The sequence below is a fragment of the Xenopus laevis genome, chromosome 5S (assembly GCF_017654675.1).
Source record: "Xenopus laevis strain J_2021 chromosome 5S, Xenopus_laevis_v10.1, whole genome shotgun sequence".
NCBI lineage: Eukaryota > Metazoa > Chordata > Amphibia > Anura > Pipidae > Xenopus > Xenopus laevis.
Genome location: NC_054380.1, coordinates 77,485,020 through 77,500,534, shown reverse-complemented (window position 1 = coordinate 77,500,534; position 15,515 = coordinate 77,485,020). Strand labels below are relative to the sequence as shown.

The window sequence follows — 15,515 nt, the reverse complement described above, 5'->3', positions numbered from 1 at the left end:
GAGATACAGGGGTTTTATGAAAATAAAAGAAAAATATTAGATTTTTTTTTTGCTCATTCATTTTTGAAGCAAACGGTATGAAGAAAGGAAATATTATCATGCCCTGCTATTCAATGACATTTACCTATTAGTCATTCAATCCACAGCCATAGAAGATGAAACGTGTTATAATTTTAAATCCATTTACTTCACTTCTCTGCTCTCTTGTCAATCTTCTGTTAACCTCTCATGATGCTGAAAGAGTAATTACATTTTTCTACTTAATATTTTATTTGGAATTTTATGCTTTTCAATAAAAAGTTTCCTTCTCTCCTGTCCTTAATATAATTCACATACTTAAGGTCAAAACCTAAGTGATTAATTGTATTCTCTCTAGGTATGCTTGTGTAAACAACTCCAATATTCAACTAAATTAAAGAGATTATTTGTATCTCCGATCTTTATATTTTTTTTTTATCCTTACAGAAAATTGAATTCATAGAAAAATTTAAACTACTCCAAGGCCCTTACTCCCCTGCATACCTCCGAACTATGCCTACTTAGTGAATTTGCATGCAATCCCTCTATCCCCCCTCCTGTGATGTCACGTGTCCACCCTGCAACACCACCTTTCCACCTCCACCCCTTACATCATCAGCTGGTAGAGGCCTGAAAAAAAGGTGGGAACCCTAATTATACCATATCCATCTACAAAGTACCATATATGTGCCCTTCAGAGATGAGATTCCCTGGCACTTCAAAAGTCTAATATGGTGGAACACACACTATATCACATGTCCATTCCCATTATTTATTGTTACGATTGGTATCCCAAAACCCAGAACAATCCCCAAGGTCCCGGTCGCCGCTCAGTCTTCTGCCCACCTTTCACTTTGGGAGGAGCCCTCTGCTACTCAGGTGCCGTCAGCATATATGGTTTGACATATATTTGATCGAGGAATTGACATCATATCTAGCAGAAAAACGAAACAACTTTATTCTGACCTGGCAGCCCTGGATCTCCTACTTACATGCTCATAAGAAACTGTAAAAAAAAAAAAAAAAAGGATAATAGCCTCTAAGCTCAGCTCACAACCCCCACCCCTTACTTTTTCCACTTGCTTTGTCTTTCTTTAACCCTATTGTTATTTTTTTATTTTGAGAAATGTAATCCTGAAAACGCATAAGGTTACAATACTGATTGAAAAAATAGGAATGACACATGAACGTATGTATAATCTATACTTGTTTATTCAATATAAATAAAGTTTTCTTGAAATACAAAAATAAATATCTTCAATATATTAAATTTCTTTAATATAATATATAATATTTACTCAAAATGCTAACATGCTAACAATGCTTGATTCGTTATGCAATAAATAGCAAAACACTGCAAATGTGTGGGGAAAAAAAGTGAGGTAATATACTGTATGTTGTTTTTCTTCTTTATAAACCTATTGTTATTAGTTTCTGATTATATAGAAAACAGGGCTTGTACCCTGACAAAAGGCTTTTAATCCTCCAGAATATTTTAGTCCTCCCATACTGTGGGGTGAATGGAGACTGAAGAAAACAATGCAGAGTGGAGTTACACTGAGTTTTAGTCTATTTTAAAAATGTTGGGAGAAAATGTCATCAAAAATGTTGCTTTCTTCTCAGTTTTTGCTGTTTTAATGACATATTCACAAAGTGTCTGCAACCTGTTCTTTCTTTCACCAAAAAATTAAAAGTGGTGGTTGAGTTGGTATTTTGGTGGATTTTTATTTGTAAATATGGAGATTGAATTTACACCAGTTTTAAATTACCAACTTCTTCAATGCTTCTTTCGCTGGATGCTCAAAAAGCATTCGATAGACTGAATTGGAAATACATGATGACAGTTAGAAGCAGTACACCTTCCGGCATCCTATATTTGTGGGATTAAGCAGCTATATAATGTCCCATGGGCAAAAGTGGTGATGAAGGGAATACTCTCGAAAGAGATAAGAATTGAGTGGGGACAAGACAGGGGTGCCCTCTCTCTCCCCTTCTATTTGCCCTTTCATTAGAACCACTAGCTAAGGCCATCCAGAGTCACCCACAGATAGGTGGCATAATGGCAGGAGGGGTAAAGCATAAAATAAGCCTATATGCAGATGATATTTTGCTTACTCTTAGCTCACCTCAAACCTCTGGGTTCAAGATAAATAGCTCCAAATCACAGTCCCTGCCAATCAAAATGCATCCCGCAGAGAAAACATTTTTGCAAGCTAATTTTGACCACCATTGGCAAGAACATGCTATTGAATATTTGGGAATACAGCTTACTGCCAATTATGGTTCCCTATACAAGAAAAATTATACACCTCTGCTCTCTACCCTAAAAACAAATCTACAGACCTGGAGCAAATATGGTCTATCATGGTTAGGCCATGTTTCAGCGGTAAAGATGACACCGCTACCTAAAATCCTATACTTATTCAGAGTATTTTCTGGAAAGGGTAGCTAACTCCCTACAAAAATCCGTTTCACAATTCATCTGGAATAAAAAAACGCCCCAGAATTAAACTAGACATTGTGACCAAACCAAAAACTGTAGGAGGTTTGGGAGTACCTCATGTCTTCTGATACTATTGTACATGGCAGCCAGACTTTCTGACAAGCTATCTTAACTCCCTTAACACTAGATCAGAAAATTTGGATACCTGAAAAGGACAAAAGAACAATTGAGGACTTACCCCCCACAACAAACCGTTCTATACATTTATGGTACAAATATAGGGAAAAATTGCACTTATCCCCAAGAAACTCAATGTGTTGCTCCTTTTTGGGTAATAAACGATTCCCCCCGGGGGAAGACATGAAAGCTTTTCTCCCCTGGATCACAAATAAAGCACTGTTATGCATCACACTAGTCTCAGGACAGGAAGTACGGACATTTCAAGATATAAAGGAAAATCTTCTGATACCGTCCAGTCAGTTTTTCAGATACCTGCAGATCCTCCATTATATCTCCCAGACATTTTTGCAAAGGGACACCCCCTACATATTATTTTGTAACACTTCAGACCAGAATACACACTTGATATCATCAATCTGGCAGTGGATAATACCACTTTAAAGCAACCTTATATGACAAAATTGGAAGAAGACTTACGGGAGGTGATCACGCCAGCGAAATCGCAAATTATCTGGGATAAGGCGGGCAAAACATCAGTTTGTGCAACAATAATGGAAAAGGCATACAAATTGATATTTAGGTGGTATTACACCCCCACAAGCCCATATCTCAAGCAATACTCTGTCCATGAAGTGCTTTGGGGGATGTGGAGAGAGAGGCACATTCTTCCACATGTGGTGGACCTGCACACTGGTCAAAGAATACTGGGACATGGTAGCTCACACTCTGTCAGCTGTTTTTAAACACAATATAGAACCAGATCCATTAGCATTCCTACTGGGGCTACCCATTAAAACATTAAAAGCCCCTGAGACTAACAAAATGGCAATATTGACGGCTGCGAAAACACTCCCAGCAGCTCAGTGGAAAAGTACTTCTTTCCCAAAACAACAATTAATGAGCATTAATGCATTAAACATTAATGAGTCTGATTCAGACAGAATAGAGGTTTGTGTAAAACATTAAACATTAATTATGCATGTTTTTTAACTTAACCTTAATATTTAGTGAATGGTCTAAATAGGGTGGGTATAAATAGGGTAAGTATTTACCATGCTTTAAGTTAAATTAATTTGAAAGCTTTCTTTCTATTCAGATATAATCTAAACATGCCACAAAACTAGCTGCCAAGGCACAAAGGAATGAAACGCAAGTAATTACATTTGCGTCGTGGTTAATCCATTGAGACAGATTGGGGATTGTTATTTGAAAAGATTTTGCTTTGCACCTGTAGCTAACTAAAATAACCAGCTACTGAGAAATGTATTTTACATTACCCACATCAATAGGCATAACAGAAGAAAAACAACTGGCCGAGAAAATACAATCTTGATAAAAGAATTGCACTTTATCCAATTTCCTTTAAAGAATGCCATCCAACAAATAACAAACACAAGTAAATATGCTCAGCTATTAGAAACCCCAACATGCAAACTTTTCAAAATGTTCATAAAGCACATATGGTGCCTTTATATTTGACTTTGGCGCTTTAAAATAACCAAAGAGACTGGATTTCTATACTCAGCCTGGTAGTCATTGGCCCATGTATGATTCCCATTTGCATTTTATATATATATCAGTCAGACTATGCAGAAAATTTGTTGGATAAGAGTTATTTAACCCATGTATGTGATCTATGCCTTGCTACAATCCCTGACTCTGAAACCAGTGGTGATGTACGTATTGTTTGGGATAAGCTGAAGAAGAGTAATTTGCATTGTTTTCGCTTCGCAGCTAAATGATATATCAAAGTCAAGTAGCAGGTTACCACTAAGAATCTAAGTAAATGTTTTTTTATGAACAGAATTCTAACACAGAACCCTAAAAGTTACTTTTAAAAAAAGGAAAAAATAGAGAAAAAGTAGCCATCCCAGACGACTGTAGGAACAAACTGTTCTGTTCTTATAGTTGCAGTCAATCTGGACATTCCTTGTAAACAGAAAAAGACATTGGACCATTTTTTGAACCATCACCTTATCTCTGTACAGAAAAACACAACTATTGTAAAGCTATTGCCGTTATTGGATACACTGTAGAAGTCCCCACTTTGTATTTGTATTTCTTGGTACAGAATAAGCTGTGAGACAAGTTGATATTTGTGTCAAATTCCATAGTATTTCTTTATTGGAAATAGAGTGTAAATTGTAAAACATTCTTTAGTGAGAGTAAGAACAAGAATAAATGGTTAAAAACACCTTGTATGATTAATTTATTGGGTTGATTGTGATGCTCTTCCACCTTCTACATTAGTTTGCATGTTAAATTATTTTATAAGGTAAGATATTAACATGTTTTTAAGTATATACAGGTGAAAGGATTATAAAATATTACATTCCTAATAAAGGGCATAATCTTTGCTGACATCTGAATTAGTATCAGCTAATTGCTGTCATCATGGCATGCATGGTACCTATTACAGCTGGTCTTTTGCTGTATGAGTTGACAACACATCTCTAGAGACTGCAGAAAATCTCACTGCTCTAGGAATGTGGGGGTAGCAACCAATCATTGCATAATGTTGCAAGAGTAAATACCCAAATATCTTATTAAAGTTTAGTCATATCTAATGCTCTGATGAATTATTGGAAAACTAATTATATTATCTTTATGTATATCAAAGTTTGGTATAGTTAAAAGAGCAGTAATTTTTGTCTCTGTTTCACCTGGAAGTGATGCTTTATACATTTCATTATCATTAGAATAAAGATCCAGATTCCTCCTTCTTTTCACTGTCTGTCCTCCCAATCACAGTTAGGGGTAGACCTGTCATCCAGCATTCTCCTTTAAAATAATATACCCTGTGTAAGTAGCTCTGCTAAAAACTTTTTGATTGAAGTCAGATACATTTCATTATTCTGACAAACGGCTCATATGTAGCTGCAAACCAAGCATGGTTTACATAGAAGCTAATCTCTGCCTTGGCCATTTATCTTGTTAGTTAAATTAGGCTGGTATGCACACTTATAAAAATGAATTTTAATGAAACCCCAATTTATGAGTAGGCTATATTGTACCTTAACTAACTACAGTACATAAAACTAAACAGTGTGTCTGGGAAGATTAATCACATACAGCATATAGCGTGTATGGGGTAAGGCGCATGGACAAATCATATCTTTTTTCTTAATGTGATTATGCAGTGGAAAGTGAAGATTTAGTAACTAGAAGATCATTGAAGATGGAAAATGTATTCTGTCAACAAACATGGTTGTTCCTTAGTGACACATTTTGATGTATTTACATTTCACTTACCCTTTGGGCAAAACTAATTCACTACACTTGAGTACAACATAAATACATCAAACATGCAATTAGAATGTAGCTATAATTAGCAATACTATGAGGCGCAGACCTAGATGCTCACAGGCAAAGCATCTACTCATATACTTTTGCACGAATGGTTGATAACATTGATCCTGGATTCAAGAATATGTTGTTCAATATTGCAAGGCAGGGCTGCTTTTATATGTATATTTAAAAGAGTTGTCCACGCATCTGCTTTGCAAAAGCCAAGGTCCTGTGTTCAGTTAGAGCTTGGACATTATCTGCAAGGGGTTTGGATGTTGCATGGGTTTCCTCCCACATTCCAAATTGTGACCTGACCCCTAATGTATAATATGCAGAAGGAAAAGAAAGACTTTGAAAAAAGGGTATACAATAATAAATTATGATGTGTTAAAAGTATGTTGGTAGAAATGTAATGTGGGAACTGTATATAAAAGATTTCTCGTGGAAAGTCAAGAAAGTTATCAGTGCTAAGAGCAGAAACATATTGTATTATGTGTCCTTATTATATTTTCTTCTCAATGTTTCTATATTCTCAAGAGATACTCCTACGAGCATAGAGCTCAAAATAATGTATAAACATTGGTAATTATGGCAATGCTAGCTAATGATTAAATGCACAGCAGCCTAAGGTAGGGCCATTTATCTTGCTATATTCTATTTGAGACTTTCTCTCCTTTAATCTTACGATATGGCTTATTGTTTTCTGTTCAGTGATTTGAATGAAAAGTTCTCCTTAGGGAATTCTATAGCTTGAATATTTTTGTATACAGTCTGGCAAGGTTAAGTGTTATTGGCCTAAGGAGAGAAAACTGACAAATACTGTTTGACATATTCACAAAAGAACTGCATACCTTTATACCAAATCTTTTGAAATACAACAATTTATTTGTATATTGCCTTATTTAAAATGCGTGTATTAGAAAGGTTTAAATTGCTTAAATATATAGATGTTCCTGGGCTAATATGAAGATGAATGTGCTGGCAGTTCTAAGAGCAGCTGCACAATAAACATATTGAATCATTAATGGAAAAAAAATGCAACTGTATCTACGTATACCATAAAGAACATTTTAGCTATGGCTATATGGAATATATTTATGTGATTTATAGTATATGATCATGGGGGTTGTTCTGTGAAATAGCAATAAAGGTGTATTGGCTGGTAATTACTATTTACTGTACTATTTTCTGTTTGAATCAGGCTGCTGACAGGTTTAAAGCAACTTAAAGCAAACAAATCATCTGAAAAGGATAAGTATTTCTTAACTGCTTTTTTATATTAAGGTTTATATTTAACTACTGTGGTTTAATTTTTTTTTAAAAGGTTTTTTTTTTTTTTTTTTCTGTCTTGGGTGCTAAACAGCAAAGTTTGGTGTGCTAGTGTGCTTACAGCAAGTTTGTCACAACCTGCTTTACTTTGCAGTTTTCCCTCCGTTTGAGGGGGTGGGGTTTGATTAGTTGCACCTGAACAGACTGTATAAATAGAACCCCTGGGACTCCAGTGGAGCTTGCTCTAGTGTTAGCTTCTCTTAAGTGTTTGCTCGTTAAGTGGGGGATCTGTAAGTGGAGTTACAAACACCGGAGTTGAAAACTAAAGGAGGTTCAAACTAGGTCAAAAGTTTTGTTCTAAACCCTCATTTTTATTTTATATATTTATTTATATTTTTTCCTGTTTTGATCTGTAACTGGGATAATGAGTGCTAGCAAGATTGAAGGTCTGACTCAGTGCAAAGTCTGTCATATGTATGCAGATTTGGAACAAGAGATCCAAAATGCTTACCTCTGTGGTGGATGTGAGCAAATTGCCACTTTGGAGGCTCAAGTTAGAGCACTAGAGCAACAAATTGCAACACTGCGGTCGATTGACAATCTTGAAAGGAGTCTTTTGCTCACTGAGCAGGACCTAGCGGGGTCAGATAGTTTGGGGGGAACAGAACAGCAGCAGGATGTTGAGGCAGCTAGCTGGGTGACAGTTAGAAAATCTAAGGTGGGCAAAAGGAAAATGGAGGCTGATCCGGAGATTATACATCGCAACAAATTTGCCAGATTGTGTGAAGATGATGGGAGTATGAACTCTGGATTGGCAATTCTAGATGGGGCTGATCTCTCTAACAGCCGGGAGACCAGTTTCTCTAGTAGTGGTGGGGGGGAGAGTAGAGTCAGGCCTAAGCAGATTGTGGTTGTAGGGGACTCAATTATTAGGAAAGTGGATAGGGTAATTTGTCGTCCGGATCGCTACAACCGAACAGTTTGCTGTCTACCTGGTGCCAGGGTTCGGCATGTGGTTGATCGGATAGACAAATTATTGGGTGGGGCTGGGCACGACCCAGCTGTCTTAGTGCATATCGGTACTAATGACAAAATAAATGGTAGATGGAAGACCTTAAAGAATGATTTCAGGGATCTAGGCTCTAAGATCAAGGAAAGGTCTTCCAATGTAATCTTTTCTGAAATTTTGCCTGTGCCACGTGCAAGTTTAGGAAAACAGCGGGAGATTAGGGAGCTTAATGCGTGGCTCAAGTCTTGGTGCAGGAAGGAAGGGTTTGGGTTCCTAGAGCACTGGGCTGACTTTTCGTTGGGGTACAACCTATATAGCCGTGACGGTTTGCACCTCAATGGAAGGGGGTCCGCGGTGCTAGGGGAAAGAATGGCTAAGAGGTTGGAGGAGTGTTTAAACTAGGCAAGAGGGGGGTGGGTGAGATAAAGGATTATGGGGAAGCTAGTGTAGACGGGGTAGTGGGGTTAGTAAGGGGTCATGGGGGAGGAGTGAGGGGGGCATACAGTTTACCAGCTAAGGAGGTCCCTCTGTTACAAGGAAAACAGAATAATACTAACTTAACGTATAATTCTTCACTAAGTAATGCACATTTCAAAAGTAAAAGTAGTAACCTCCGCTGTTTGCTGGCAAATGCACGGAGTTTGTCAGGTAAAATGGGAGACCTAGAATTAATTGCATGCTCTAAAAATTATGATATAATTGGTATCACTGAGACCTGGTGGGATGAAACATGTGACTGGATTGTGAATTTAAATGGTTACACCCTTTTTAGGAGGGACAGAGGGATTAAAAAGGGTGGAGGAGTGGGTTTGTATGTAAAGCCTGAATTAAAGCCATGCGCTAAAGAAATAAAAATAGCTGGCACTGGTGAGGGTGTAGAATCACTCTGGGTAGAGATTTCGACTGGGCAAAAGGTATCAAAAAGAATTATCATTGGTGTATGCTATAAACCACCTCGTATAAGTGTCGAGTATGAAGCCCAGCTACTCTTGCAGATACAAGCGGCTTCACAGCTGGGTCAAGTTGTTGCTATGGGTGACTTCAATTATCCAGACATTGACTGGGGTAATGGGGTTGCTAAGACAGAAAAAGCTAGTAGGTTTGTAAATATGCTGAATGACAACTTTTTATTCCAGCTCGTTCAAGAACCTACTAGGAATAACTCTCTTTTGGACCTTGTAATAACTAACAATACTGAACTCATCTCTAACATTTGTGTGGGTGAGCATTTAGGGAATAGTGATCATAACATGGTCTCCTTTGAGATTCTGTTGCAGAAGCAATTCTATAAGGGAGTAACTAAAACACTAAATTTCAGACGTGCAAACTTTGACAGTATAAGGGCATCTCTGCAACATATTAAGTGGGAAATGCTTTTCACAGGGTTAAACACAGAACAAAAATGGGAAGTCTTTAAAATGCTGCTTAATAAATATACTTGTCAGTATATTCCACTTGTAAGCAAGGAACGTCGTTGCAAAGCAAAACCTTTTTGGTTCAATAGAAGCGTTGGTGTTGAGGTGGGTAAGAAAAGACGTGCTTTTAAGGCTTTCAAGTTAGCTGGTACAGCCGAAACATTTATAAGGTACAAGGAGGCCAATAAATCATGCAAAGAAGCTATAAGGCAAGCTAAAATTGCTATAGAAAAGGATATTGCAGCAAGCAGTAAAAAAAATCCCAAATTATTTTTTAAATATGTCAATAGTAAAAAAATGAAGCAGGAAGGGGTGGGACCCTTACTATCAGAGGGGGATCAGCTGGTTGATGAAAACAAAATAAAAGCGCAGATTCTGAACTCGTATTTTTCATCTGTTTACACAAATGAAGAACCAGTAAGTGAAGGTTTCCTTCTTAACACTCCCAATTCTAGTAATACAACTAATGATGCATGGTTCACACAAGAAGAAATTCAAAAGAGACTTGAACAGGTTAAGATTAACAAAGGTCCAGGGCCAGATGGTATTCATCCCAGGGTAATTAGCGAGCTTAGCTCTGTGATTGCCAAACCTCTTTACTTAATTTTTCAGGATTCATTGAGATCTGGTATTGTGCCAAGAGACTGGCGAATTGCTAATGTGGTGCCTCTATTCAAAAAAGGATCCCGTTCTCAGCCTCAAAACTATAGGCCAGTTAGTCTGACGTCAGTATTAGGAAAGCTTTTCGAAGGGTTAATAAAGGATAAGATACTGGACTTCATAGCAAATCATAATACTATGAGTTTGTGCCAGCATGGTTTTATGCGTAATAGATCTTGCCAGACTAACTTAATTTCTTTTTACGAGAATGTAAGTAGAGACCTCGATTCTGGGATGGCAGTGGATGTGATTTACTTAGACTTTGCTAAAGCATTTGATACAGTGCCACACAAAAGGTTACTGGTTAAATTAAGGAATGTTGGCCTGGAACATAGTATTTGTACCTGGATAGCGAACTGGCTAAAAGATAGACTACAAAGAGTGGTGGTAAATGGAACATTTTCTAATTGGACCAGTGTTGTTAGTGGAGTACCGCAGGGCTCTGTACTAGGTCCCTTGCTTTTCAACTTGTTTATTAATGACCTGGAGGTGGGCATTGAAAGTACTGTTTCTATTTTTGCAGATGATACTAAATTGTGCAGAACTATAGGTTCCATGCAGGATGCTGCCACTTTGCAAAGTGATCTGTCTAAACTGGAAAACTGGGCAGCAAACTGGAAAATGAGGTTCAATGTTGATAAATGCAAGGTTATGCACTTTGGCAAAAATAATATAAATGCAAGTTATACACTAAATGGCAATGTGTTGGGAGTTTCCTTAAATGAAAAGGATCTAGGGGTCTTTGTAGATAACACGTTGTCTAATTCTGGGCAGTGTCATTCTGTGGCTACTAAAGCAAATAAAGTTCTGTCTTGCATAAAAAAGGGCATTAACTCAAGGGATGAAAACATAATTATGCCTCTTTATAGGTCCCTGGTAAGGCCTCATCTGGAGTATGCAGTTCAGTTTTGGACTCCAGTCCTTAAGAGGGATATAAATGAGCTGGAGAGAGTGCAGAGACGTGCAACTAAATTGGTTAGAGGGACGGAAGACTTAAATTATGAGGGTAGACTGTCAAGGTTGGGGTTGTTTTCTCTGGAAAAAAGGCGCTTGCGAGGGGACATGATTACACTTTACAAGTACATTAGAGGACATTATAGACAAATGGCAGGGGACCTTTTTACCCATAAAGTGGATCACCGTACCAGAGGCCACCACTTTAGACTAGAAGAAAAGAACTTTCATTTGAAGCAACGTAGAGGGTTCTTCACAGTCAGGACAGTGAGGTTGTGGAATGCACTGCCGGGTGATGTTGTGATGGCTGATTCAGTTAATGCCTTTAAGAATGGCTTGGATGATTTTTTGGACAGACATAATATTAAAGGCTATTGTGATACTAAACTCTATAGTTAATATAGGTATGGGTATATAGAATTTTAATTAAAAGTAGGGAGGGGTGTGTGTATGGATGCTGGGTTTTCATTTGGAGGGGTTGAACTTGATGGACTTTGTCTTTTTTCAACCCAATTTAACTATGTAACTATGTAACTATGTACCTGTTTTTTAATTTGAATTACAGCAGGAACCGGGTAAGGTCTTGAATTTTAAAAGCTCAGTTAAGGGTACATTTGTTCAGTACATTTTATGCAAAAGATAAACACAAATATGACCTTAGTTGTATTGTAGAAGATGTGTAAATGGAGATATACAGATTTGTTTTGTATATTGTTACAGAACTCACTCACTTATGCTCACAACCAGTAGTTCACAGCAGCTCAGTGCTCTTCCTGAATAGTTCTATTTTCATTACTTATAATTATTTTAATGTTAACTTTGAAAATGGGTAGTGCTCATAGAACTAAAACATTATGGGGCCGATTTGAATGAAAAAAAATTTCATTTCAAGCTGTTTTTTGTGTACTTCGACTAGGGAATCGTCCAAATTCTATTCGACCGAAAAAAGTGTACTGTCTCTTTTAAAATTCGACTTTGACCATTCTTCATCTAAAACCTGCCGAATTGTCATTTTAGCCTATGGGGTATTGAATGCGCTATTCCTATTCGACCCAAAAAAAACTTCATTTCGGTTGGTCTTTTTGAATTTCAAAGTTTTTTCTATTAGAAATTCGACCCTTGATAAATATGCCCCTATGTGATGTATTTCATTTTAAAGCATTGAAGATATATTTTCAAAGTAGAGGAACGCTCAACTGCCAAATGATCAAGCCTCTGTACATTTTCTGAGCATTGATAACAGCCATTGCTTGGTAGGATATTACCAGTGGTTTTACTTTTAATAATCTATTGATCATATACGTAGCAACCTTTAGGGCCTTATTTATCAAAATCAGAATTTATTTAAATAAAAAAGTCCGACCAAACTAGAATCCACGATTTGACCTTATTTATTATTTAAAAAGCATGAATTAATCGGATTGGCTACAAACAAAATTAAATCATGCAAAAATTCAAGTTGTACAAGTTTTTCCAGATAAGCCCAAATTTCTGGATTTTTGCCCAAAAAGTTGAAATAGTCAGATTTTCAGGCTAATTCCAGCGCAGACAACAGAAACTTCCAAATAGGATATGGACCTCTCCCATTGAATTATGTACAACCTTGGGAGGTCTGAGATTCCTGATTTTCAGATTCTGACTTTTTACATCCTCGGGGTATAATAAATCTCGAAAAATTCAAGTTTAATTATTTGAGTTTTTGACATTCGAACTTTAATAAATTACCCCCTTAATGTTTTAAAATAAATATATGAACTTTAATAACTGGAACTAGATTTAAATTTTACTTTAAATTCTTACAAAATCAAAACTAATCACAAGTCCACTGAGTATCCACACTTGATCCTGAAAGAATCAAAAGTACAATTTGACTTTTAGTTTGAGACATACAAGCATTAAAACACTAAGCATAATGTAGGTTTAGAACAATCCCTATTCAATTGACTAATGCTGGAAAGGTGAAGTATACTGGCAGTTAATTTTCCTTCTTTTGTGAAGAACAACAATGGAAAGTCATGTTGTCCGACCAAAATGGTGGGTTACAGCAAATTAAAATGATTTACTGATACAGTGGGAATTGGGTTATATCACCTTTCATACTGGAAAACAGAGCAGGAGGATGGAAGGTAGAGATTTGACAAAGAATTGTACATTGTATATACCTTGGTGGTGGCTGAAATTTGGGTTGAGGCAAGTGTTAAGGCTGTAATCTTGGTTATGATATGCAATACAGTAGGTAAAGAGGGTGGACAGATGCAAAAGAGTACAGCAACTTGTTTGGCTGGTTTGCAATTCATTAACAGTGCATTCCTTAAATTGAACATTTGTGACTGAGTTTAAAATCCATGTTATTGACATTATGGGAATATTCAAACTGAATTACTTTTTTGGAAAAACCATATAGAGTTAACATATCCTTATGCAAAACATAAGCAAAACTTTTCCAGGAAAATGTTATTTTATTCTTTTTTTGTGTCCTTCCAGCCTGGACAGGTTGCACTCATTTATAGAGAAACTGTTATACTGATGTAAGATTGCTATCATAGGCTCCCAAAAAGCAGTTATCCTTTTGCTGTCTGCCAAACTGGGCTGTTGCTAATAAAGAGAAAACACATAAAAAAATGGCGCCCTTTTTTTTTACACAACGAAGCCTGGCAATGTGTGGTGTATTATCCCACAGTTTTTTACAAAGCATAATAAATATGGCCATTGTTGTATTATATAACTGAATTATGTCCCACTTATATTTCATAGATGGGTTATTCTTTTGTTTTTGTGGCAGCAAGACATGCATTATGGGACATAGCTAGATACTCCAGAGAAGGTACCATGTCTAGGGGGAGTGGTATTTGACCATACACTGGGGTTTATTTATCAACACTGGGCAAATTTGCCCATGGGCAGTTATCCATAGCAACCAATCGGTGAGTAGCTTTTTAAAGCCAGCTGCAAGTAGAACAATGAATGCAGTGATTTGATTGGTTGCCATGGGATACTGCCCATGGGCAAATTTGCCCAGTGTTGATAAATGACCTCCATTCCTCCAGTAGGCATGCAACAAAGGTCAAATGATGGTATGGTTGATTCTTGCCACTTTGCAACTGTGTGCTACAGCCTCCTCCTCACCTGCGTTCACCTTTCCACCCCTGGTAATTTGTCTGTACCGAGTGCAGCTTTTTTCCTCCTCTGGTACCTTGTGGGGCCCTACAGCCTGAGGTTAGTTCCTTACTTGTCTGATTTGTGCAGCATTACTGAATGATGGACAAATTGCCTAACCATTTTGATATGTGTATGAATTTTTTTTTTCATGGTTATTTAAAATAAATACATGGATATTTGCTTTTCTCTAACAGGCTCATGTGCTCTGTGAATTATTCACAAACAACTTTTTAAACGTAATTTTGAAAATCAGATCACTCTGTAAACAGAAATTATACCTGCTGCATTAACCAGTTTACATTCAGTGTTCCAATGTTCCATGACATCTTTTCACTTGAGTAAATGTCTCCTCCCATGCTACACTACCCTGACAGCAAAATCTGTGAGACACAAAATACAGTCTGTCAGCTTTTATCTTGCCGATAGTTTTGATGAATATAATAAAACTGATCATTTTCCCCAGACTGAAGTGGAAACAAACACTGCATATTTCCATGTAATTCATGAATCAGGTACATTGTTGTTGTAGGTAACAACCCACAGATTTAAATGTTCTCATAAACACCCATATTCTCAGTATCTCTGCCATGCAGGCAGTAGTTGCACTTACTTGGGGATTATCATCAGCAGAACTAACTGCACGGTGTTTACTTTTAGATCTTTAAATAAGCAGTAACATATCCTATCTGGTTTTAGGAGAAGCCAATTCAGATTCTGTTGCAGAAGATGCCAGTTTATACTAAATATGGGAAGGGTAACGCAACCATTTAAAGGTTTCTAAATTACCCAGTAGGGACAAATTACAGGTGGAAACTATGGAAGCCTAGCTTTGCCCAACCTCACAGATAAGTGAATACATTTTAGGGGTCATTTATGCCCCTTACTGCTCAATTGATATAAAAACAATCCAGCACTCAGTGTCAAGTGCATTGTCAGGACACACAACTAGCCCTGTCCTTACTGAAAAGCAGGACTATGGGGAGGTATGATATTAGTAGTCACCTTATAGTTCCATGGCCTGTATAGAAGCACTTGGTGGTCATATTCCCTTTGTAATTTCGCAAGATTCTAAAGAGCCTCTTTAAAAATTGGAAGAAGCACATAACCCCTGACATTTTTC

At 37.1% G+C, this 15,515-nt stretch overlaps 1 protein-coding gene across 1 annotated transcript in view; it reads right to left on the bottom strand.

Moving 5' to 3' along the window:
- The window catches only part of LOC121394107 (interphotoreceptor matrix proteoglycan 1-like), a 173,416-nt gene that overhangs the window by 25,360 nt on the left and 132,541 nt on the right, over positions 1–15,515 (bottom strand). The window contains 1 exon segment of the mRNA XM_041564109.1: positions 1,788–1,837. Within this exon segment, the coding sequence (XP_041420043.1) occupies positions 1,788–1,837 (50 nt within the window).